At 53.5% G+C, this 18933-nt stretch overlaps 9 protein-coding genes across 9 annotated transcripts; 6 read left to right on the forward strand and 3 right to left on the reverse strand.

The window, feature by feature from the left end:
- Window positions 1-45: 45 nt before the first annotated feature.
- On the forward strand, window positions 46-2442 carry VTN00DRAFT_8332 (uncharacterized protein; the record flags this gene model as incomplete). Its single annotated transcript, XM_069435175.1, has 5 exons — window positions 46-354; window positions 427-636; window positions 698-1209; window positions 1276-1503; window positions 1608-2442. The coding sequence occupies 5 exons, from the start codon at window positions 46-48 to the stop codon at window positions 2440-2442; spliced, it is 2094 nt and encodes a 697-aa protein (XP_069286598.1).
- A 440-nt stretch (window positions 2443-2882) lies between these two features.
- On the reverse strand, window positions 2883-3842 carry VTN00DRAFT_8333 (uncharacterized protein; the record flags this gene model as incomplete). The annotated part of the gene is made up of 1 exon (XM_069435176.1): window positions 2883-3842. One exon carries the CDS (start codon window positions 3840-3842, stop codon window positions 2883-2885), a length of 960 nt encoding a protein of 319 aa, XP_069286599.1.
- A 715-nt stretch (window positions 3843-4557) lies between these two features.
- On the forward strand, window positions 4558-5550 carry VTN00DRAFT_8334 (uncharacterized protein; the record flags this gene model as incomplete). Its single annotated transcript, XM_069435177.1, has 5 exons — window positions 4558-4602; window positions 4655-4838; window positions 4912-4920; window positions 5043-5157; window positions 5208-5550. The coding sequence occupies 5 exons, from the start codon at window positions 4558-4560 to the stop codon at window positions 5548-5550; spliced, it is 696 nt and encodes a 231-aa protein (XP_069286600.1).
- A 90-nt stretch (window positions 5551-5640) lies between these two features.
- On the forward strand, window positions 5641-5994 carry VTN00DRAFT_8335 (uncharacterized protein; the record flags this gene model as incomplete). The annotated part of the gene is made up of 1 exon (XM_069435178.1): window positions 5641-5994. One exon carries the CDS (start codon window positions 5641-5643, stop codon window positions 5992-5994), a length of 354 nt encoding a protein of 117 aa, XP_069286601.1.
- Window positions 5995-6579: 585 nt separating this feature from the next.
- On the forward strand, window positions 6580-8954 carry VTN00DRAFT_8336 (uncharacterized protein; the record flags this gene model as incomplete). Its single annotated transcript, XM_069435179.1, has 4 exons — window positions 6580-6778; window positions 6854-6986; window positions 7065-8152; window positions 8236-8954. 4 exons carry the CDS (start codon window positions 6580-6582, stop codon window positions 8952-8954), a joined length of 2139 nt encoding a protein of 712 aa, XP_069286602.1.
- A 265-nt stretch (window positions 8955-9219) lies between these two features.
- VTN00DRAFT_8337 (uncharacterized protein) lies at window positions 9220-10357 on the reverse strand (the record flags this gene model as incomplete). The annotated part of the gene is made up of 2 exons (XM_069435180.1): window positions 9220-9668; window positions 9733-10357. The coding sequence occupies 2 exons, from the start codon at window positions 10355-10357 to the stop codon at window positions 9220-9222; spliced, it is 1074 nt and encodes a 357-aa protein (XP_069286603.1).
- A 1731-nt stretch (window positions 10358-12088) lies between these two features.
- On the forward strand, window positions 12089-12885 carry VTN00DRAFT_8338 (uncharacterized protein; the record flags this gene model as incomplete). Its single annotated transcript, XM_069435181.1, has 3 exons — window positions 12089-12174; window positions 12431-12537; window positions 12605-12885. 3 exons carry the CDS (start codon window positions 12089-12091, stop codon window positions 12883-12885), a joined length of 474 nt encoding a protein of 157 aa, XP_069286604.1.
- A 923-nt stretch (window positions 12886-13808) lies between these two features.
- VTN00DRAFT_8339 (uncharacterized protein) lies at window positions 13809-16344 on the reverse strand (the record flags this gene model as incomplete). The annotated part of the gene is made up of 7 exons (XM_069435182.1): window positions 13809-13976; window positions 14056-14430; window positions 14478-15451; window positions 15503-15783; window positions 15836-15960; window positions 16048-16180; window positions 16322-16344. 7 exons carry the CDS (start codon window positions 16342-16344, stop codon window positions 13809-13811), a joined length of 2079 nt encoding a protein of 692 aa, XP_069286605.1.
- Window positions 16345-16850: 506 nt separating this feature from the next.
- Window positions 16851-18740, forward strand: VTN00DRAFT_8340 (uncharacterized protein; the record flags this gene model as incomplete). Its single annotated transcript, XM_069435184.1, has 1 exon — window positions 16851-18740. One exon carries the CDS (start codon window positions 16851-16853, stop codon window positions 18738-18740), a length of 1890 nt encoding a protein of 629 aa, XP_069286606.1.
- Window positions 18741-18933: the final 193 nt, after the last annotated feature.

Here is an 18933-nt window from a genome sequence, read left to right on the forward strand (position 1 = left end):
ATTCAATGCTTTTGTTTGTCTTAGATATTGAAATTGTATGCCAATATGTCAACACCAGATACCACTTTTCGTCCCGAACAACCACCTCCGATAACAGTACCCGGCGAAATCCCAGTAAGAAACAACAACGAAGATGATATCGCTCGTCGAAAGACAATTGAGGAGAACGCTCCAACCGAAAGCCACACGCTCGCTCAGATCGAGTACAATGAGAAAGGTTTGGTCCAGAAAGCATCAGACACGGATGGGATAACCGACGTTGGATGGGGACTGGCGCCAGAAGACATCGAAGAACCCCTCATCGGGGGGCTATCGAATGAGGAGCTGTGGATGTTGATTCGGCGGTTCAATAAGGTACGTACCTATATAACATCTTTCCAATTGAGCCTTTAGAGAAGGATTCGATCGTCTGACGCCGTCGCCTAGCAAATGTACTACGTCAAGGCGGCCCCCCATCCTCCTCTCGATAATCTCGACCTGAATGTCGTCGAAAATAAAGAGTTCTCGCCGGATCGACTTCGATCGGATATTGAGAGGTTTTACATGACGGTTATTGTAGGGTTGACGAGTTTTTGGAAGCACATTGCACGATTGCGTTCGTGGAGAGAACCTCGACGGACGGCGGTGTTCTGCATGGTATGCAATTCGTTGACCGCACTATCGTACTTAGCTGGCTAATGAATCTGTCTATTTATAGGTCTATTTTCTTGCTTGGATTTTGGATCTTATTGTTCCCACATTCCTCACCACACTCATCGTTCTGATCGTGCACCCCCCGTCACGCGAGCTGCTCTTCCCCCCAGCCCCAATAGCCCTAGTGAGTTCTGAGACGGGTGGTGTCCAGAGGCCGAGAGCAGGCGTACTCGGCTCTCACGACAGCATCACCGGCGCTCCGGAGAGGCATCAAGGCGAGGCGGCCGAGCAGGAGGCTAGCAATTTGGTCGCAAGCGTCGCCAGCGTCGCGGTAGGAAGCGCTGCCGGGAAGCATGACCAGGGAGTTCCGGAAAACGCGCCCATAGAGGGATCCATCCCGGATCCTATGGAGATCACATCCACGACGGCGGATGCGCAGGCTGCTGCTCATGGTAAAGTTCCATCTCCGCAGCACGACAAATCGAAGCAGCCGATGAGGGAGGCTGTTTGGACGCAGACGAGAAGGGCGATGCATGTTATTAGCGATGTCACTGATATGTATGAGAGATTTGGGAAGTAAGTACAGTATATATCTGATAAATCAAGTAATGTTAACGAACATCTTATTGATCTGTTGGGCAGCGCGCTGTCTCCAACCCCTCCCTTCCCGGAAGATAGACCCCGTCTGCGTCTAGCGAGCGTTCTAGTCCTCGCACTCTGGGCCTCCCTGCTCACATCTGCATACGTATTCGTCAAAACGAGCGCATTCCTCGCCGGGTTGTGTTTCTTCGGAGACCCTATTATCAGATACATCGGCGGCCTGCTGAATCACCACTTTCCGCATTGGCAGAAACTCCTTGAGTTGCGGAAGTAAGACCAGCTCCTCCCAACAAATTTTTCTTTTCTTTTCTTTTCTTTTTTTATCTGCCCGGGTATACCCGGGTACACAAGAGCGTGCTAACTTGGTGGTATAGCTCCCTCCTCAAAGACATCCCCACAAACGCCCAACTCACCATCACCCTCCTCCGGATCGGCGAGGCTAGCGGTGCCCCCTTACCCCCGCCACCATCAAGCGCCTTACACAGAGCCCCGTCCCGCCCTGCTTCTCTCCGCAAGGAAGACCTGCCCTTGGACGCATCGAACAGAGAGATCGAACAGGCTGTGAAGCCGGATCCTCATCAGACAGATACAGCCAAACATGACGTTCAAGAGCCAAAGAATAAATCCAAAATCTCATCCCTCATCCACTTCCTCAAAGGCACGACCGCCACCGGCGTCGAGACCAAGCTGGCCGTCGACCGCGTGAAAGCCGTCGCGGGGTCGAGACACGCGAAGAACAATATCGGCATCTTGCACCGGAAGGGTAGGATCGTCTCGCCCAGTGGTCCCGTGGAGTTTGAGGCACGATATAGAGGGAAGAAGGGCGCGATGGTTCTCGACTCGTCTACTGAACCGGCCACGTTATACTTCACCAAGGACCTGGAACAGGTGACGGAGTTGCAGGAGCATCAAATGAAGGACGGGAATGACAAGGAACACAAGCACAGCATCAACATCATGTTCAGCATCCCCGTCACCTCAATCCAAGAACTCAAAAAAGTCGGCGGCATGGGCTGGAAGGGGAAGCTGATCGTCGGTTGGTCCGAGGCGCATAAGGAAGTTGTCGACGGGTTGGTCATTACTATCGGGAAGGAAGATGATCCGACTCGGCAGCAGCAGAAGTCGTATCATGTTACGGCGATGAAGGCAAGAGACGAGCTGTTTAATCGGTTGGTGGCGATGGGGGGACAGGTTTGGGAGAGTTATTAGGTAGGTATCCACACGTATACGTACATGTACATGTACATACTAGTACTTGTTATACTGCCTGAGTGCTAACCAAAGCAAAAGGGAAAAAGCCCTGAATGCTTTTAAGTCGCGGAAAATGTTTACATTATTTATGTGTATAAGAAGGTTTTGGGGTGGGCGGACGTTGAATGATATTTGCTGATCCATTGGGAATATTATATGGGTAGTGTTTTTTTTAAAAGATTTCTTTTGGGCGTGTCATGTTCGCTGAGATTTAAACTTTGGTTTATGGTTCTATCTAATACCCTATGTATGTTGGATGTACAAAGGAACTTCTTTCCATAACGCATCCATATCATGTCGTATGTACTGTACTGTGTTGTACCTGGTTCAAACAATCCGTCCCAATAACAAGCTGATCAGATCCATTCCTCATTTTTCTTCTTGCAGATTCAGCTGTCTTAATTCTCCTTCAAACTCTCTACATAATCCACCACCGCCTCCTCGAACGACGTATCCCGCTTAAACCCGAGCCTGACCGCCTGGCTATTATCAAACCTCGTCGGCCACGAAAGCAGAATCGGCTTGATGGCCGGATCTTCCTTTTCCTTCAGCAGCGCGAGCTTATCCTCTCCGCCCACCTTCGCCAACGCGTCCATCATCTCCTGGATCGTGACACAGATGCCCGGCACGTTGATCTGGCGGATATGTCGCGGGAGGGCGTCCGCAGGGAGGGTCAGCGTGAAGAGGAGGTTGTGCACAAGGGTTTTTGGGGAGCAGAGCCAGGACCTGAAGGACCGGTCTTCGATCGGGATGATGGATTCTTTGCCGTTCATGGGTTCGCGGATCATCCCCGAGAGGAAGGAGGATGCGGCTGCCGTGGGGGCTCCCGGGCGGATGGAGATCGTGGGGAAGCGGAGGGTGAAGCCCGTGATGAACCCGCGGCGGGTGTAGTCGTTGATCATGGTCTCGCAGATGATCTTCTCCGCGCCGTAGGAGGATTCGGGCGTCGGAGTGATGCTGTCGTCGACGATCTCGGGCAGGGGCTGTCCGTACACGGCTTGACTGGAGGAGTAGATTACTCGGACTCCGGGGACGGTCTTGCGGAGGGCATCTAGCAGGCTGCGGGTTGCGTCGACGTTGACGCGCATCCCCAGCTCAAAGTTGGCTTCTGATCCGGACGACATGATCCCGTGGAAGGCGTAGACGGCGTCGAGGGATTTATCCACAACGGAGGCGACGCCATTGTCACTGAGGAGGTTTGCTTTGATGATCTTCGCGTTTTGAGGGTACTTGACGCCCTTGGGGATCGGGGGCTCGTTGATATCGGTCAGGGTCACTTGGTGGGATTCGTCATTGAGTAGTTCTTTGGCCAGGAGCTGGCCGATGAAGCCCGCGGCGCCGGTGATCAGGATATGCATTTTGTCGCTGGTATAGTGAGAATTGCGAAGTATAAAGAAGATTGATAACCCCTCACCCTTGGAATGCCTTCAATGCCGTTATTTAAAGGCATCAGAGCCTGGTGGACATCCCGCATCGCATCCTCTCCCGAGCCGTGATCGACAATCGTCATTCGTATCGGCGCGAAACGACGCGATGAGCTCCATCTCTCGGACAGAGACCGGACGATAAGATGCTGCCAAGAAGGCACCTTGCAACAATATGCGGAGAGTGTTTCTGTTTCTCCCGAAGTAGAAAATTGCGGGAAACGTGGGGTCGGAGTTGCTCCGCGCTCCGCTCGCGCGCCGAGCTGCGCCGTTTTAGGTAATATATACTTCTGGGGACTCTGGATTACCCAAGACTTGCTCCGGGATCCACCAGGTCGTGATACGTTGATGTCTCCGTACGCTAAGAGATAGTACAAAAGTACCAGGAATGGTCGAATTAGGGATTCCGAAGAGCTGAGGGGCTTCTACAAAAGCTTTGCGACGAGAGATAGGAACGGCAGGCATACAACACGAAGAAGATCCTGCGAAAGCTGGAGATACGTCTGCTGCCATTGATGGTCCTGATGTAGCTCCTTAATTTCTTGGATAGGTAAGATCATAACTCAGAGATCCAGGTCAGGGTCATGCCGTACGAAACAGATCCAACCTCGCGCAGGCTCGTCTCGGTTCGCTGGAGAAGGACCTGAAGATGACTAAGACCAATTTCAATCTTGCAACTAGTATCTTCTTCGTTGTATGTAGCGTCTCTCCAAGCGAAGAAGTCATGTCCTAACTCGATTTCCAAGGGGTACCTGCTGATGCAACTCCCGTCGAACCTCTTGCTCACCCGAGTGAAACCCACCGTATATCTTGCAACTGCCATGACGCTATGGGGCGTTATCTCAACCACGCAGTCTGCAGTCCATTCGTTCGGGGCCCTGGTCGCAGCAAGGATCTGCCTTGGCTTTGTCGAGGCTCCCTTCTTCCCAGGTGCAATCATGATAATGTCGGTAACAAAAATCCTGTCAAATTAAATATAGATAAAAAGGCTGATGATCAATAGGTCGAGCTGGTACACACAAGCTGAAGTAAGTCCCAGGAGAGAATATAGCTGAAATCATTATTGACCTGTTTAGTTAACCCGCCGAATTGCGTTTCTCTATTCCGGAAGTGCGCCTGCAAACATGTCCTGAGGTCTTCTGGGTGCTGGAATCCTAGAAAACCTTGACGGTGCCCATGGTATTGCCGGATGGAGATGGCTTTTCATCGTCGAGGGCGTTATCACTATTGGCATCGCCATTACTGCAGGGTATGCTCGTCTCGTCAACAGCTTGGTCAACGAGAACTAAGAGCCTCCAGGTTCGTTCTTCCCGACTTCCCGGCGACTGTAAAATGGCTGGATGAAGAGGAACGAGCCTTTGCGCAGTGGCGGCTCATCCACGACGCCAAGGAGGCAGACAACTCCAAGTCCACAACGATGATGGAAGGGTTGAAGCTGGCCTTGAGACTACCGCATGTACCTCTTCGTCCTGTTCCAGCACACGTCCTCCTCTCCCAGACGCTCCAGTACTTCTTCCTGTCGATAGTCAACACGCTTGGATACGGCCACTTCGAGACCCTCTTGCTGACCGTGCCGGTGTGGTTCGCGACATTCCTTGTGTCTCTGCTTGTCACGTATACGTCCGGACGGACCGGCGATTGATCAATCCACATCATCACTCTGATGCTGCTCTCCACGGCGGGAAACATCATCGCCACGGCGACGAAGCACGCCGGCGCGCGTTTCTTCGCCATGTTCCCCATGCCCATGGGCGCCGTGTCTGCGTACCAGATCATCCTCTCCTGGGTCGCCAACTCCTTCCCCAGGCCGATGGTCAAGCGCTCTTCGGTCATCGCAATCTGTAACATGATCGGAAACGCGTCCTCGATCTACGGGTCGTACATGTACCCTGCGTCAGCAGCACCGCAGTACGTGTCTGGTGGGAGCGCGAACGCTGCTTTGTGTTTCCTGGTGGCACTGTTGGCCTTGATCATCCACTTTGTCCATGTAAGAGAGAACAAGAAATTGGAACGTGCAGAGAATGAGCAGGTCGAGTCGGGTAATGATGTTGATAGACGGGCCCAAGGGTTCAGATATGTGCTCTGATCAATCCATTTTGAAATTGTTATACAGAAGGACACTCGCTGTCACGGATGCTGCATGGTATGTTTGTAATTAGAATTTTAAGAATATATAAAGTTGTTGTGCTTAGTCTTGCGTATAGAGCAAGCCATGAAGGATCAGTTTTCCATCACTTGACTGGTCTCCTTCAACCGGAAACCACAGGGTTTGGGGTTAGTCAATACAGCTTTGACTCCTCTCTGGGTAAAGAAAAGACTAACTTGAGACTTTCGTTGTGAACCGGCAGGGCAGCCCGCGATGGATCTAAGAGCTGATGGCATGGCTCCAACAGACCGGTATCCAAACCGGATCGGGAAATCCCACGCGGTCGATGGCCGGGGAAATGCTGAGTCAGCACCCCATACCGCGGCGCCAAGACCCGGGGGTTGATATGGAGATATCGCGACGCGGGGGAGGTCTGACCTGCGCCCGCTTACTCTTCCACTCCACCACCACGCTCGTATACTCGTTTTACGCTCTCCATAAGCAGTTGCAATCTGATACCGCATCTTCCGTAGGCATTGTCCTCCAATGCCTGTTTCCCGCCGCGGCAGTGTCTGCTGAGACCACATGCACGCATCTCCTGCGCCGCCGAACAATAATGCATTTTTGCGCCTTGCAACAGCGTCACCTGCGCCGACGTCCATGGCTACGACTCCGATGAAGCGCACAGCGTACGAGGCCGGTCTGGATACCCCGCGCAGAGACGATGATCGTCCGGCCCTGGATGGACGACCGCCCGCTCTGAGGGTCTCCAAGGCGCGCGCATGTGAGTATCAGCACAACCAGCAGCTGAGGGACTTTATTCCTGGAGATAGAACAGCAATGCTGAATTGAACTGCAGGCGCAGAGTGTAAAAGACACAAGATCAAATGCGAGATAAAACCGGGCGAGTCGAGTTGCACGAAATGCATCCGCAGCGGCATCAAATGCGTCGTCAATGACTTCTCCCAGAAATTCGTCGATGACGACGTAATGTAAGTTGAACCAGATGCATCTGCGTATATATACTCTTGCGATCGCCTCGACTGACTCAATTCGTTGCCATTGATTAGCTGGAAATCGCAGGCGGCCGCGACGATACAACAGCTGCAAGCCGCGGTGTCGCACCTCCTTCGCCATAACGGCCTCCCCGAGCTGTATACATACCCCGCCGAGAGCAACAACAACCCGAGTCCTGCGGCATCATCATCGCAGCACACCCATCGACATTCCCATGACGAACCACATCCGGACGCGGGTACTGTCAGACCTGCGTCGACAACAATGGACAACATGACGCTGGAGAACTCGCCAGAACCAAACGAAGACCCGGGTCTTGTCCCCGCGCCGATGCGCAGCCTCTACGAGGTGACCAAGCTGCGCAACCTGCGGAGCTACCCCGTGGAGAAGCCGATGCCCAAGTCGACCCTCCTCGAAGAGGACTTCATATCGCGGGGCTGCGTCTCGCTGCACGAGGCGGAGGAGCTCTTCGCATACTTCAGCCGCACGATGAACCAGCTCCTCTGGGGCGGCATCCTCCTCGTGCACAAGGATCTCACGTCCGTCCGGCGCGCATCGTCTCTGCTCTCCGCAGCCGTCCTGACCGTCGCGGCGCTGCACATCCCCAACCGCACCGAGACCCTGAACCGGTGCTACGACGAATATGTGTCTCTAGTCTCGAGCATGTCCCTGACCCGCACCCACACGCTGGACGACATCCGCGCGCTCTGCGTCGGCGCCTTCTGGCTGTCCGACCTCAGCTGGAAGCTATCCGGCCACGCGGTGCGCATCGCGACCGAACTCGGCCTGCACCAGAGCTTCCAGAAGATGACCCGCGGCCGGACGGACCAGTACGAGCGCGCGCAGCTCTGGTATCTGCTGTACGTCTGCGACCACCACTTCAGCATCGCGTACGGCCGGCCGCCGGTCATCCACGAGGACGCCGCGATCAGGAACTACGAGGTGTTCCTGCAGTCGCCGCTCGTGGTGCCGGGCGACATCCGGCTCATGGCGCAGGTGGCGCTGTTCGTGATCCTGACCGAAGCGTACCGCACCTTCGGATCGGACACTGAGACGGCCCTGACGGAGGAGGATTTCGGGCAGTTGAGGGTGTACAACGTCGCCGTGGACCAGTGGCGGCTGTTGTGGCAGCCGCGGTCAGGTAAGTCATCCCATCCCCCATACCCTTATAACCCCCTCCCCAAAAACCCTAGGTACATACGTGTAGAACCCAACTAACAAAAGTTGAAACGAAACGAACAGCCGACAGCCCCTACGTCCGGACCTACCCCTCCAAAGGCGTCGTCCTGCACTACCACTTCGCCAAATTCCAACTCAACTCCCTCTCCCTCCGCGCCCTATCCCCCACAAACACCCCCATCTTCTCCCTGGACCGCAAGGAATCTGCCAACGTCGCCATCTCCTCCGCCATGGCTTGTTTGTGTATGGTCCTCGACGAGCCCGACATCCGGGACGCCATCGTCGGCGTTCCCATCTTCACTCATACCATGGTCACCTTCTCCGCCGTGTTTTTGTTGAAAGTGGCGGTGAATTGGAATTCGGCGTATTTGAGTATCGATGGACGGCAGGTAAGACGGCTCGTCGAGAGGGTGATCGAGTTGATGAACAGTGTCAGTGCCGGGGAGAGGCATCTCACGAGACATATTGCCCGCGGACTGGGGAAGATGTTGGAGAGGTTTAATGCGTGGGAGGTGGGGTGGCATTCTACGACGGGAGGATCAGGATCAGGTGGTGGTGGTAATGGCGGCACTGGTGCTGGTGCCGATGGTAGCAGACATAACGGGATCAATGGGAGGGATGGGGTCCCCGGCGGAGCGAACGCCATGGCGCAGGGGTTCCCGCCGCCGGATCTGATCTATGATATGGTGGGGACGTATGGTTTCGGGTTGGATGAGAACCTGCTGGATCCGACCATGGCGAATTTTGAGTATTTGGCGCAGTAGGTTTGTTCTTTGTCCTTATATATACCTCTTACTATATACAGTCTTCGCATGATCACAAGACAGAGATCCCCACGTGTTTTATATCAACGGTATGAACACTATGAATGTATGTAACATAAAATGTAGAATCGACACTGCTATTTGCCATGAGAAAACGCCACAAAGCTCTTCCAGCACGTATTAACTGTAAAATCTGGAGCATACAAAACTCTACCTTGGTAGATACTACCTACCTAAGCTAGTTCACCATGAAGACCTGCCGACGCTAGGTGATATCATCCGCACCATCAACATCACCACGGACACACATCCTCCCCAGCAAACACCTCTCCCCCTCTAACAGATCAAAACACCCAACACACAACCCCTTCATCGCCATCACCATCGTCTCCTCGCTCGCCCTTCGCAGCTCCATCTTCACATCCACCTTACAACTCGGACACTCGGGCCGTCCGCACCGCCATGACTGGAACGGCGGGAACCAGTCTAAACTGAGGCGAACGATCTTGCATAGAGCTACCAGCGACCAGGGCGAGGAGGGGACGATGAACGCATCATGCAGCATTTTCCGAAAGTGGTACACCGTCGTCTTCTGGCAGTATTCGGCCTGGGTGTTCGGGACCCAATAGGTCGTGGCGCATGTGCGCTGAGAGATGGTTTCGATGCGCGTGAAGAGTGCGTTTCGGGCTTTGGTGCGGTGCTCTTCGAGGGCGACTGTTCTACGTGAGTACGTACAAATTGTATAAATATATCGATGTAGAACGAGGGAGAGGCATACGAAAAACACTATCTGGGAGCTGTATATCAAACCCGGCGATCTTCCTGAAAGAATGGAAATTCCCCGCGTGGTTCGCAAGGAGGTTCGCCGTGACCACCCTAAACACCTCGGGGCTGTTAAAAATGTACGCAACCAGTATGACAGACTCGTAGCCCTTAGATCCAGCTTTGGGGAGAAACGGGCGCATGAGCACCTCGCACGAGTGCTGTAGGACGTGGGTACAGTCGTACTTGTGGCTCATCCGCGCCATACTCTCGATCGCAGTGTAAGTGACCTCACCGTCCTGCCAGGGGTCCCGGTGGTGGAACACATGACAGAGATACCACATCCCCAGGAACTCGTCCTCGGGAAGGGGGACCTCGACGGTCGATGTGATGTCCTGTCTGGAACGCAGCTCTGATCCCTCGCGGAAATGGGGGGAGAACATGGCCTTAAACACGGGGGATGCGATAGAGAGGATCTTTGAGGAGACGCGCAGACGGGCAGTGAGTTCCTCACCGGGTGAGATGTAGGTATTATCTTTGAGCGCGAGGTGGACGTCGCCATTGGGGTCGATTTCATATTCTCCAATCTTGACCAGGGCTTGGGAGGGATCATTATTCGTACTCTGCAGGGCCACGGCCATATTAGCAAATATCCCTAGAAAGATCAAACAATCTGTCATAAACAGTCGACAAGAAAGCAACAAAAGAGTGACAGGAAGGGTGAGGATTATATGGAGATGGGATGTCCAAGGAAAAAACACAGGGTACGCAGGGAATATAATATATTCACTAGTTAACGGAGGCCGCCGGTGCAATGTTTGAGAGTTTCTCGTTGCTCAGCACTGCCCATGGAAGTAGTCAACAGAGACAAATTCATGATGTTGGCATTCGATATACTATCTGCGAGTTGATGGACACTCCCAGCCATTGCTGCACTGGAGGTCAGATAGTGGATGGTTCATCTACATACATAGCATGAGGATTCTACATTTACGCAAAGAAGAGCTGTAGGAGGGCAGAAAGATAACGGCTGTCTGGAGGCTATCGTGCAGCTTATCCACCGCTCCTTCCCCCTGGGCATTGGCCTGCCACTACCCCATTAGGTAACACTGGACATCGGGGGGGGGGGGGGTCACGGTATGTGCTACCTGATGCGGTAAGTACCAAGCTGAAAATTGTAGCCAGAGACGAACCAGACTCTACACCTCTACACCTCCCAGCGCCAGACCTTAGGTACCTGGGCGAATGCTCGTGGAGCCGTTTGGGCATTTCGATACCATTCTATCTATACATTGTTCCATGGTGGATCGATGCTCTGCGGTGGGGGATTTCTATGGGTACCGACCGGATGATACAAAAAAAAAGCTCCACTCTAGAAGCCTGTTGGAACATCCCAATAGCTGACCATCTGATAGAGCATCAATATCAACACCTGGGAATATATATATATATAGATATATAAAAGAGATTCTCCGACAGCAGGAGAGTCTACCGAAGCAACAAGGACTGTCTGTTAAATAGAGTGGCAGGGGAGGTGCAGTAGTGCAAAAGCTGCGAGCTGCGCAGGTGGTCTGCACGGGCATGAGCTCAGGTTCGAGAAGAAAGTTCCAAGCTGCGTCTGTGCTCGTCGCCAGGTCCAGGCGGCTGCTAGCGGTGCGTCTGGGACCGGCGGATACGGTGGATGTATGGTAATCACTGCGTCCTCTGGCGAAAACGGGCCGGAATCCAGGTAAAAAGGTACCGGTATGATGTCACACAGCGTATCCAGCCGCCGGTAAGTAACGATCGAGCTGTCTGGTACCAGACGGTACGGAGCGGTGTAACAGGGAGCAGACGCCTGCAGCAGCTGGTGTGGAGCTCTCGTTCTCCGGGTCGTCGTCACTCTTCCCCGGCCTGTCGACCTTCAGGGTCTCCCTCGTCTGTCTCGTGAGCCTCGTCTCGTTTCCTACGAGTCTACGGCCAAACGCCCGGCCTCGGCGCCGCGTCCCCTTTCCCAGCACCGCCAGACCAGGTTATCCGCAGGTCATGTCATCTCCTCCGCGTACGTCTACGCCCAGCATGCATCAGCTCTGTCCTGGTCCTGCTTCCGTCTGACCCTGTGTTTCCTCCCCCACCTCCAGACCCAGTCGCTCTCGTCGCCCATTCCATCCCCTTCTCTCCTCCCCCCCCTTTCCCTTCTTCTTCTTCTTCTACCCTTCCCTTCCCTCCCGAAACTCTCGTCCTCCCCTCTGCGAACCTTTTACTCCCACGCGCTCCCTGTCTCCCTCTGACCTCCCTCCTACGCCAACCACTCCCCATTGACCCGGCCTCTGCCTTCCGCACCTTCCTGAACCCGTCCCGCGAACGTTCACGCGTTCCAACACCCCGAAACCATGTCTACCCGTAAGAGAAAGCAGGAAGCCGAGGAGGAGGAAGAGCTCCAGGCGCTCCCCAGCGACGAGAGCGAAGAGGAAGAAGAGTAAGTCCTGTCTCTCCGCTTTTCGCCCTTCACCTCTTCTCGCCCTGTTTTACCGTTGCACGTGTCATACACTCTGCGCTTTCAATTCAGTGTTGCGCCCTTTGTGGATGACATACTGCAAACTGGTATAAACAGTTGCGCCGCTGTCTAGCGTTGCTTTGATCTCGTCCCCAATTCTTTCTCATTTGCACTTTTAAGTCACAGATCACTAGTTTCGGAGTTATGGAACGCAAGGCTGACGCTTTCTTCTACGCAGATATGAGGATTCCGGAGTAGACGAATCTGAAGAAGAAGAAGAAGAAGTATCCGAGGGAGAAGAATCAGCGGAAGAGGAGGCGGAATCCGAGCCTGAGGTGACTGAGGGTATGTCCAGCTCTCCCTCCCTAGATTTGTTTATCTGTACTTTTGCTAACTTTTATATGCGTCGCAGAGCCCGCTCCAAAGAAGCGAAAGACCGCTGCTGCTGCCGAAGAAGAAGAGGAGGAGGAAGAAGCAGCCCCCTCTGCTGGAGAGGAAGGAGAACCACAGGAAGAAGAGGGCGAGAACGGTGCACCCTCTGGAGAAGAAGAAGGCTCCGGCGAGGAAGAAGAAGAAGGAGAAGCCCCCGAGGAAACGGCCAAGACCAGCGCGCCTGCGGCCAGCGCTAAGAAGGCCAAGGAGAACCAGGTTCCCAAGGAGGCTGACGCTTCTGAGGCTGAAGCTGAGGAGTAAATCCTCCCTTGCTGGCGCAGGGTAGCTGTAATCATCGCGCATTGCGTTGGCCGGTCAGTCGTGTAGCTCTAGCTCTTGTCTTCTTTTTAGCCATCTGCGATCTGGGATCCGGATCTGAGGAGAATTCGAGGTTACCCGGTGCTAAGAGGCGTACAGTAGACAAACCTCGCTTTTGGCTCCTGGTTGGTTGAATGGTCGCGACATGTTTATCGTATCGGATCGTATCGGATCTTTCGGCCTTGTTCTCTTCTCAGAGCAAGGAGATAGATAGACATTTATTCATCTTTTATTTTTAATTGAATTGATTATGGTGCTACGATTCGATTGAAAGGCGGTGTGTGCTCTTCAAGCAACAAATCAGAAAAAGGCATTTCTTTCAAACAATGGTCCGACCTAATTGGAAGACAACCTAGCTACCTAACGTAGGGGAAAGCCCTCTCCATTGGCCAGCAGGCGAAGCTCCATTGTCAGATACCTCATAGAAAAAAACATCAGGAGAAACCCTCTGAAGAGATGATAAGAAACAGGGGTATTGTTATTGTCTTCTCTTGCAAACATTCGCGTTCTGTTCACAGAACAGAACCTAACACAATAGAAGGCTAAAGGTTGGGTGGGTGGGTACAAAGTAAAGTAACATAGGAAGAAGCTTCAAGCTTTATCAAGGTTCAACAAAACATAAGACAAGACAAGACCAGACAGACAGACGACAAAGATAATAATCAAACCATCTATCTAATGATCATCATGGTGATGAAGTAAAGTAATCCATACAAGTTATAGCTATACTTAATGTTATGGAAGGTGGCTATTATTCAGGTCAATTCCCAACTCCCCTTGTGCTGCTTGGCGATGAATCGACTCGCTATGTTAGGTAAGTAACGAATGAAGGTTAGGTAGGTGTGTAATGGGATGTTACGATACGATCAGCCATCGCTCCCACTACTCCGAAACGTGGCGCACAGCTGGCAGTAGTGGTGCGTCAGGTCGAGCACGGGCTGTGGCAGGTTGGTCGCCTGCACGATGCTGCGCACCTTGACGGCGCCCTCTTCCTCGATGAGCTTGCGGATCATGTACAGCAGTTCGGGGGAGAACTGGTCATCTCGGTCAGTTTGACGTTTGTCCCTGGAAGGGATAACAAGATGTAGGGTAGGGCGAGAGTAAGGGGCATACCTCGGAATACCACCGATACTGCCACGCGATCAGCCTGATCAGCGCGCTCAGCATCCCCCGCGTATCGTTCTGCTTCTCATACAGCTTCAGGATGCCCCGCATGGCTTTCGGCGAGAACCGGATCGACAGGCAGTGGCGGTAGGCCTCGATGGCCTCGTCGAAGTGGTGCAGCCGCTCGGCCAGCTCGCCCAGGATCTCCCACTCCGTCGCCGTCTTCTTGTAGTCGATGGCCTGCTGGCGGGACTGCGCCATCTCCGTGCGCCAGATGGTGTAGATGCGCAGGTCCTCGTAGAGGACCATGAAGAGGTTGTCGAGCCAGCGCTCGCAGAGCCGCTTGTTCTTGAACTGCGTGTAGCTGGAGTGGGAGGGGTCGGCCTGGTCTTGTGTCAGTTTTGTGTCTACGCACTGGCTGTTGAACTTACGTCTTCATTGCCCGATTTGACAACCTCCGAAGCGACGGTCTGCTCAGGTCTCTCGATAGAACTGCCGTCTGTGTGGTTCTCAAAGCCGGTACCGTTGGTCTTCTTTTCTGAAGACTCCTCCTCCTTGGAACTCGATTCTTCGGTGCCGTTCTCTGGCCCGTTTCCATTCACACCTTCCTTCGAACTCGAGGACTGGTGGATGGCCACTGTGCTCGTGTTCTTGCTTCCTGGCTTGGTGGCGGTGTTCTGACGCTCGATTCGGTACTCCTCCTCCATGACGAAGACCTCGCTGCGGATCTTCAGCAACTGGTCCCAGCCGATCGAGGCCGCGATCTTGGTTAACAGGTTGTAAGCCTTCAGGAAAGTACCCTGATAGCTGGCAGCATGTAGCTTTCTGAGAGAGGGATGGACAAAGTCGTGCGGCTCTCCCTGCTTCGGCTGGCCCTCATCAATCTCGTCGAGGACGCTTTCAGCCATGATGGGGAGTATAACTCGAGAGGGCTGCGGCATCCGTGGCGCATCTTTATCTTGGTAAGTGAACATGGGGCATGAGTTCAGCGTCAAAAGCGCCAGATCCCACTGCTCAAGGCTCACGTATACCTCTGCTAGCCGTGCCCAAGTGCTGAACTCACTAGGCGCGGCGGTGACGGCGCGCTTCGCGCATTCGAGCGCCATTTCTCCTTCTCCCTTGCTTTGACAGAAGGCGGCCTGGCAGTCAAGTAGAGCGTAATCCATGGGCACATCCTGCAGGGCATCGTGCATCAGTCGGACGGCCTGAACCTCCTCGTCCGCCTCTATCAGGACCCGCGCTAATAGCGACGAGACCTCAACATCCCGCGTGCGAAGCTTTTCGAAAAGATTTATTCCCGACGTATAACGACCGGTGATGCGAATGTACTTGAGAAGGCCAGACGTGAGGTGGTTGCTGACGGTGTTGGGCACCTGCGTCTCTGGGTCGGAGCTGAGCTGCCTCCCTACGCCGTTGTCAGTCCTACCTGAACAAGACACGATGGATCTCATCGTACCCATGAAGAACAGTCTTTCCGCAGCATCCAGGAATTTGTGTTCCATCTCTGTATTCGTCACAGGATTGAATCTTCGGACCCCGACTATTTTCTTGATGGTGTCACCGCTCCCATCGTCTGCGTATGAGTACGCTCTTAATATTCCGCACAGGAATGTCTCCAACCAGAGAGCCTCTGTGGCCACACGCTTGTCACCTCGCTCGTCGATGCAGTAGCTCTCCAGGCTGCCGGGTATCCGGACTTCGACGCGCATGTCCAGGTGGGAGAAGGCATTGTAGCAACTGCGAATACGTCAACAGGGTGCCCATGTGTCTTGTAGGCTGGTATTCTGACCAGTAGATGCCGGAGACTACTTTGTGTGTCTTATCGTGCGGAGAGAAGGTCAGGGTGTTGACATATGCAGCCAGGCTGGCGGACGAAGAGGCATCGATTCCGGTGACATGGTGGTAGACTCCTGTCTGCAGCGAACCGATGCCAGTTAGTCAAATGTACTCCTCATTCAAAAGAACATCCAGCAAGACATGGTAGAAGCGCATAAAGCATACCTGGCGAGTTGAATTGCCCGTCTTCGGCTGCTTCACTAGATACACCAGATCGGGCGGCCCCAGCTCCCTTAGGTTCTGGAGCGATTCTGTGCGGGCGTCGATCGCCGCGAAGAGGTCATCTTCTTCAATAATCCTGATCCAGAAGTCGTTAATAACCAGGATTCAAAAGCGCTTGTGGTTCAAGATTTCAGAGTGTTGTGCGCCTCCATGAGACAGTGGAATTGACGCTTGCGAATCTCCGTCTCAGGAACCACGTGTAGACAGGAATACGTACTCCGGGACAGCTGGCGCGACCATGGCGCGGGTGAAGATGCAGACAGAAGACAACTAAGCACGAAATACAGGCGATCTGCCAGAGGAATTTGCAAAAGGCACCAAACTGCAGACACGATGCAGCTACGTCCAGACAGCCAAGCTGACAGATAATAGAGAGCGAACGCTAACTGAGCAGCGGTGCCTGAGACTCGTAACTTCTGAGGTGGAGCATGGAGCCGCATGGAGGGTCCGACCAGAAAGATGCCCTGCAGCTCGTCCAAGCGCCCGCCGCCACCTGCCCGCCATGCCTGTTCGGGAATCCCCTGCGGTCGCGACGCGCCTCAAGAGCTCCAAAGGGATCCAGGTCGGGCCATATAGCGTTCGAGATTCACACGCCCTGGTGGCCGTGGCTGTCATTATCTGTGTGCAGAGGTCGTCGCCTTTGACACAGTCATCTCTGGAGATCAAATTTTCTTTGACCTCTGGGTCCGGTCACAGCTTCTGCTGGAACACTCTGACCTGGCTTTTCACGCCAATAGACTGTCGCCATGTCGACCTTCACAGCACTCAATATCGAGCCTGATGAGGACTCCGAGGAGGAGATTGATGACACCAAGGAGATCCAGATTGAAGAGGCTCTCAAGTTGTATCAGAATGCGTTGAAGCTCCATTCGCAGGGCCCGCGGTTTTACCCCCAAGCTGCCGCGGCCTATGACGCCCTCTTCAAGTCTGAGATCTTCAAGTATCCAGAGTCGATTTCCGACTATGCAAGGTCTACGATGCAGGATGTGGCTCCTCAAGATATCGATTATCTTGATGACGCCGCTGTCGAGACACTTGCTGAGTTCGACGATTCCACTTCAAGCACTCTGCTTCAGACCATCTACCTGTCTTACAAGAATCATGGACAGTTCCTTCTGGATTCTCTCAAAGATATTTTACACAATGCACCGGAACCAGCAGAGACCAGCACAGACCTGGTTGCGAACACAGTAACACGCTCAAGGACCGCCATGGGCCTCTTCGCAGAGGCTTTGGAGCGAGACGACACTGACCTTGACCTCTGGAGGAAAACCGCCAGAATCAGCAGCGCTCTGCAGAGCTTCCGGCTTGCCAGATTTTGTCTGGAGAGTGTTCTAACAGACGACAACGATCAGCTGGAAACACGACCAGAGCAGCTAGGCCTGGAGGAATCCTTCGCCATCGAGGATCTTCGTCGGACACTTCAGATCCTTCGCGATAACCTATCTCTTTCTCAGATTCCAGTGAAGAAGCCCCGAAAGGCTCTTCTCAAGTTCTTGAAGCGCCAGGCAGACATCTATCCATACCTTCCGACTCTCCCTGACAAAGTGGAGAGTACGAGTGCTGACCCAAGGAGAAATCCACTTGGGACTCGTACTATCCGCCAAGTGATCGTGCCAGCTGGAAATACGTGGACCGCTGTTGGTAAAGCGATCCTTCAAGTGATTATCGATGAACAGCAGAACGTCATCAATCTCGGCCCTGGAGCGGCTATAGAGATTGACCTTCCCGCTGGCAACGAAGCTGCCGCCACAGCAGCCATCGAGGAAGCCGTTAAATCCCCAGAAGATTCAAAAAATCGAGAGGATAGAGCCAAGTCACAGGAACCACAAGATATAGAGGATATAGAGATGGCAGAAAGCGCTGAGCAGGCGCCCGCTGTAGGGTCGCCTCTTGCGACCAAGTTCCCAGAAGGCGGTTCCGCTACGGAGCCTGCTGAAGACCAGTCTTCTATCGATCAGCGAGCGGAAATACAACTGAAGGAGTCTCTGGAGTATCAGTCGGGACAGCCAACTGAAGCTTCTCGCCAGCAGGAGAACGTAGCTGCTGAAGAGGTCGAAACAAAACCGTCAGCGGCAGGTTCTCGAAAGAGATCGTCTGCATCTCTCGGAAACGAGGAGGCGGATGGAGGAAGAACAAAGAGTAGACGGACTCGCGCTCGCGAATCTAATGTCGACGGTCCCTTGCAAACGGAAGAGATTGCATTTGACCAGACGAAATACTATGAAGATAAAATGGAAGTCTTCTGCCATGCTGACAAGTGGATGTTTGGGACTGTCGGATCTCTCCTGTCCAAGGTGGGAGTTGAGGATTTGGGGACGATCGATGAACTCAAAAAGCAAGTCTGCCCTATTAACGGCCGTAAGGATCGGGCCGATACGTCTCAAACTCTTGCCAAGGGACCTGAAGCTGTCCTTGCCGGAGACCTTCGCAACGCAGTGATGAACTGGGACGAGGAAAAATCACGCGCGGTGCTTCAAGGAGACAGTTCGACTGCCCTCCAAGATTTCAGAGGGATGAACAGGTCTGGTCTGGCGATCTTCCTTGAACACTCGAGGAAGACCATTCGAAAGCCTGGAAAAGATAGAATTCTCTCTGGGGGCGGGGGGGCTGCCGGCGTTTGTACATCGCATTAATGATGGATGGTCGCACCTGCACGAAGTTGCGTTCGGCTGGCTCGAAAGCCTTCTTATGCCCGAGACCGGGATTTATTCTGCACAGGACTCTGTGTCGAAGCGTTCTGGCTGGCCCAGCACGGAGTCGACTTATATGTCTCTTCTGTGGCCAGATGATCTGAAAGAAACCGTGGTACAAATTCTAATAAGGGAA

Source organism: Thermoascus crustaceus (assembly GCF_041956765.1).
Source record: "Thermoascus crustaceus strain CBS 181.67 unplaced genomic scaffold VTN00scaffold_5, whole genome shotgun sequence".
Taxonomy (NCBI): Eukaryota; Fungi; Ascomycota; class Eurotiomycetes; order Eurotiales; family Thermoascaceae; genus Thermoascus; species Thermoascus crustaceus.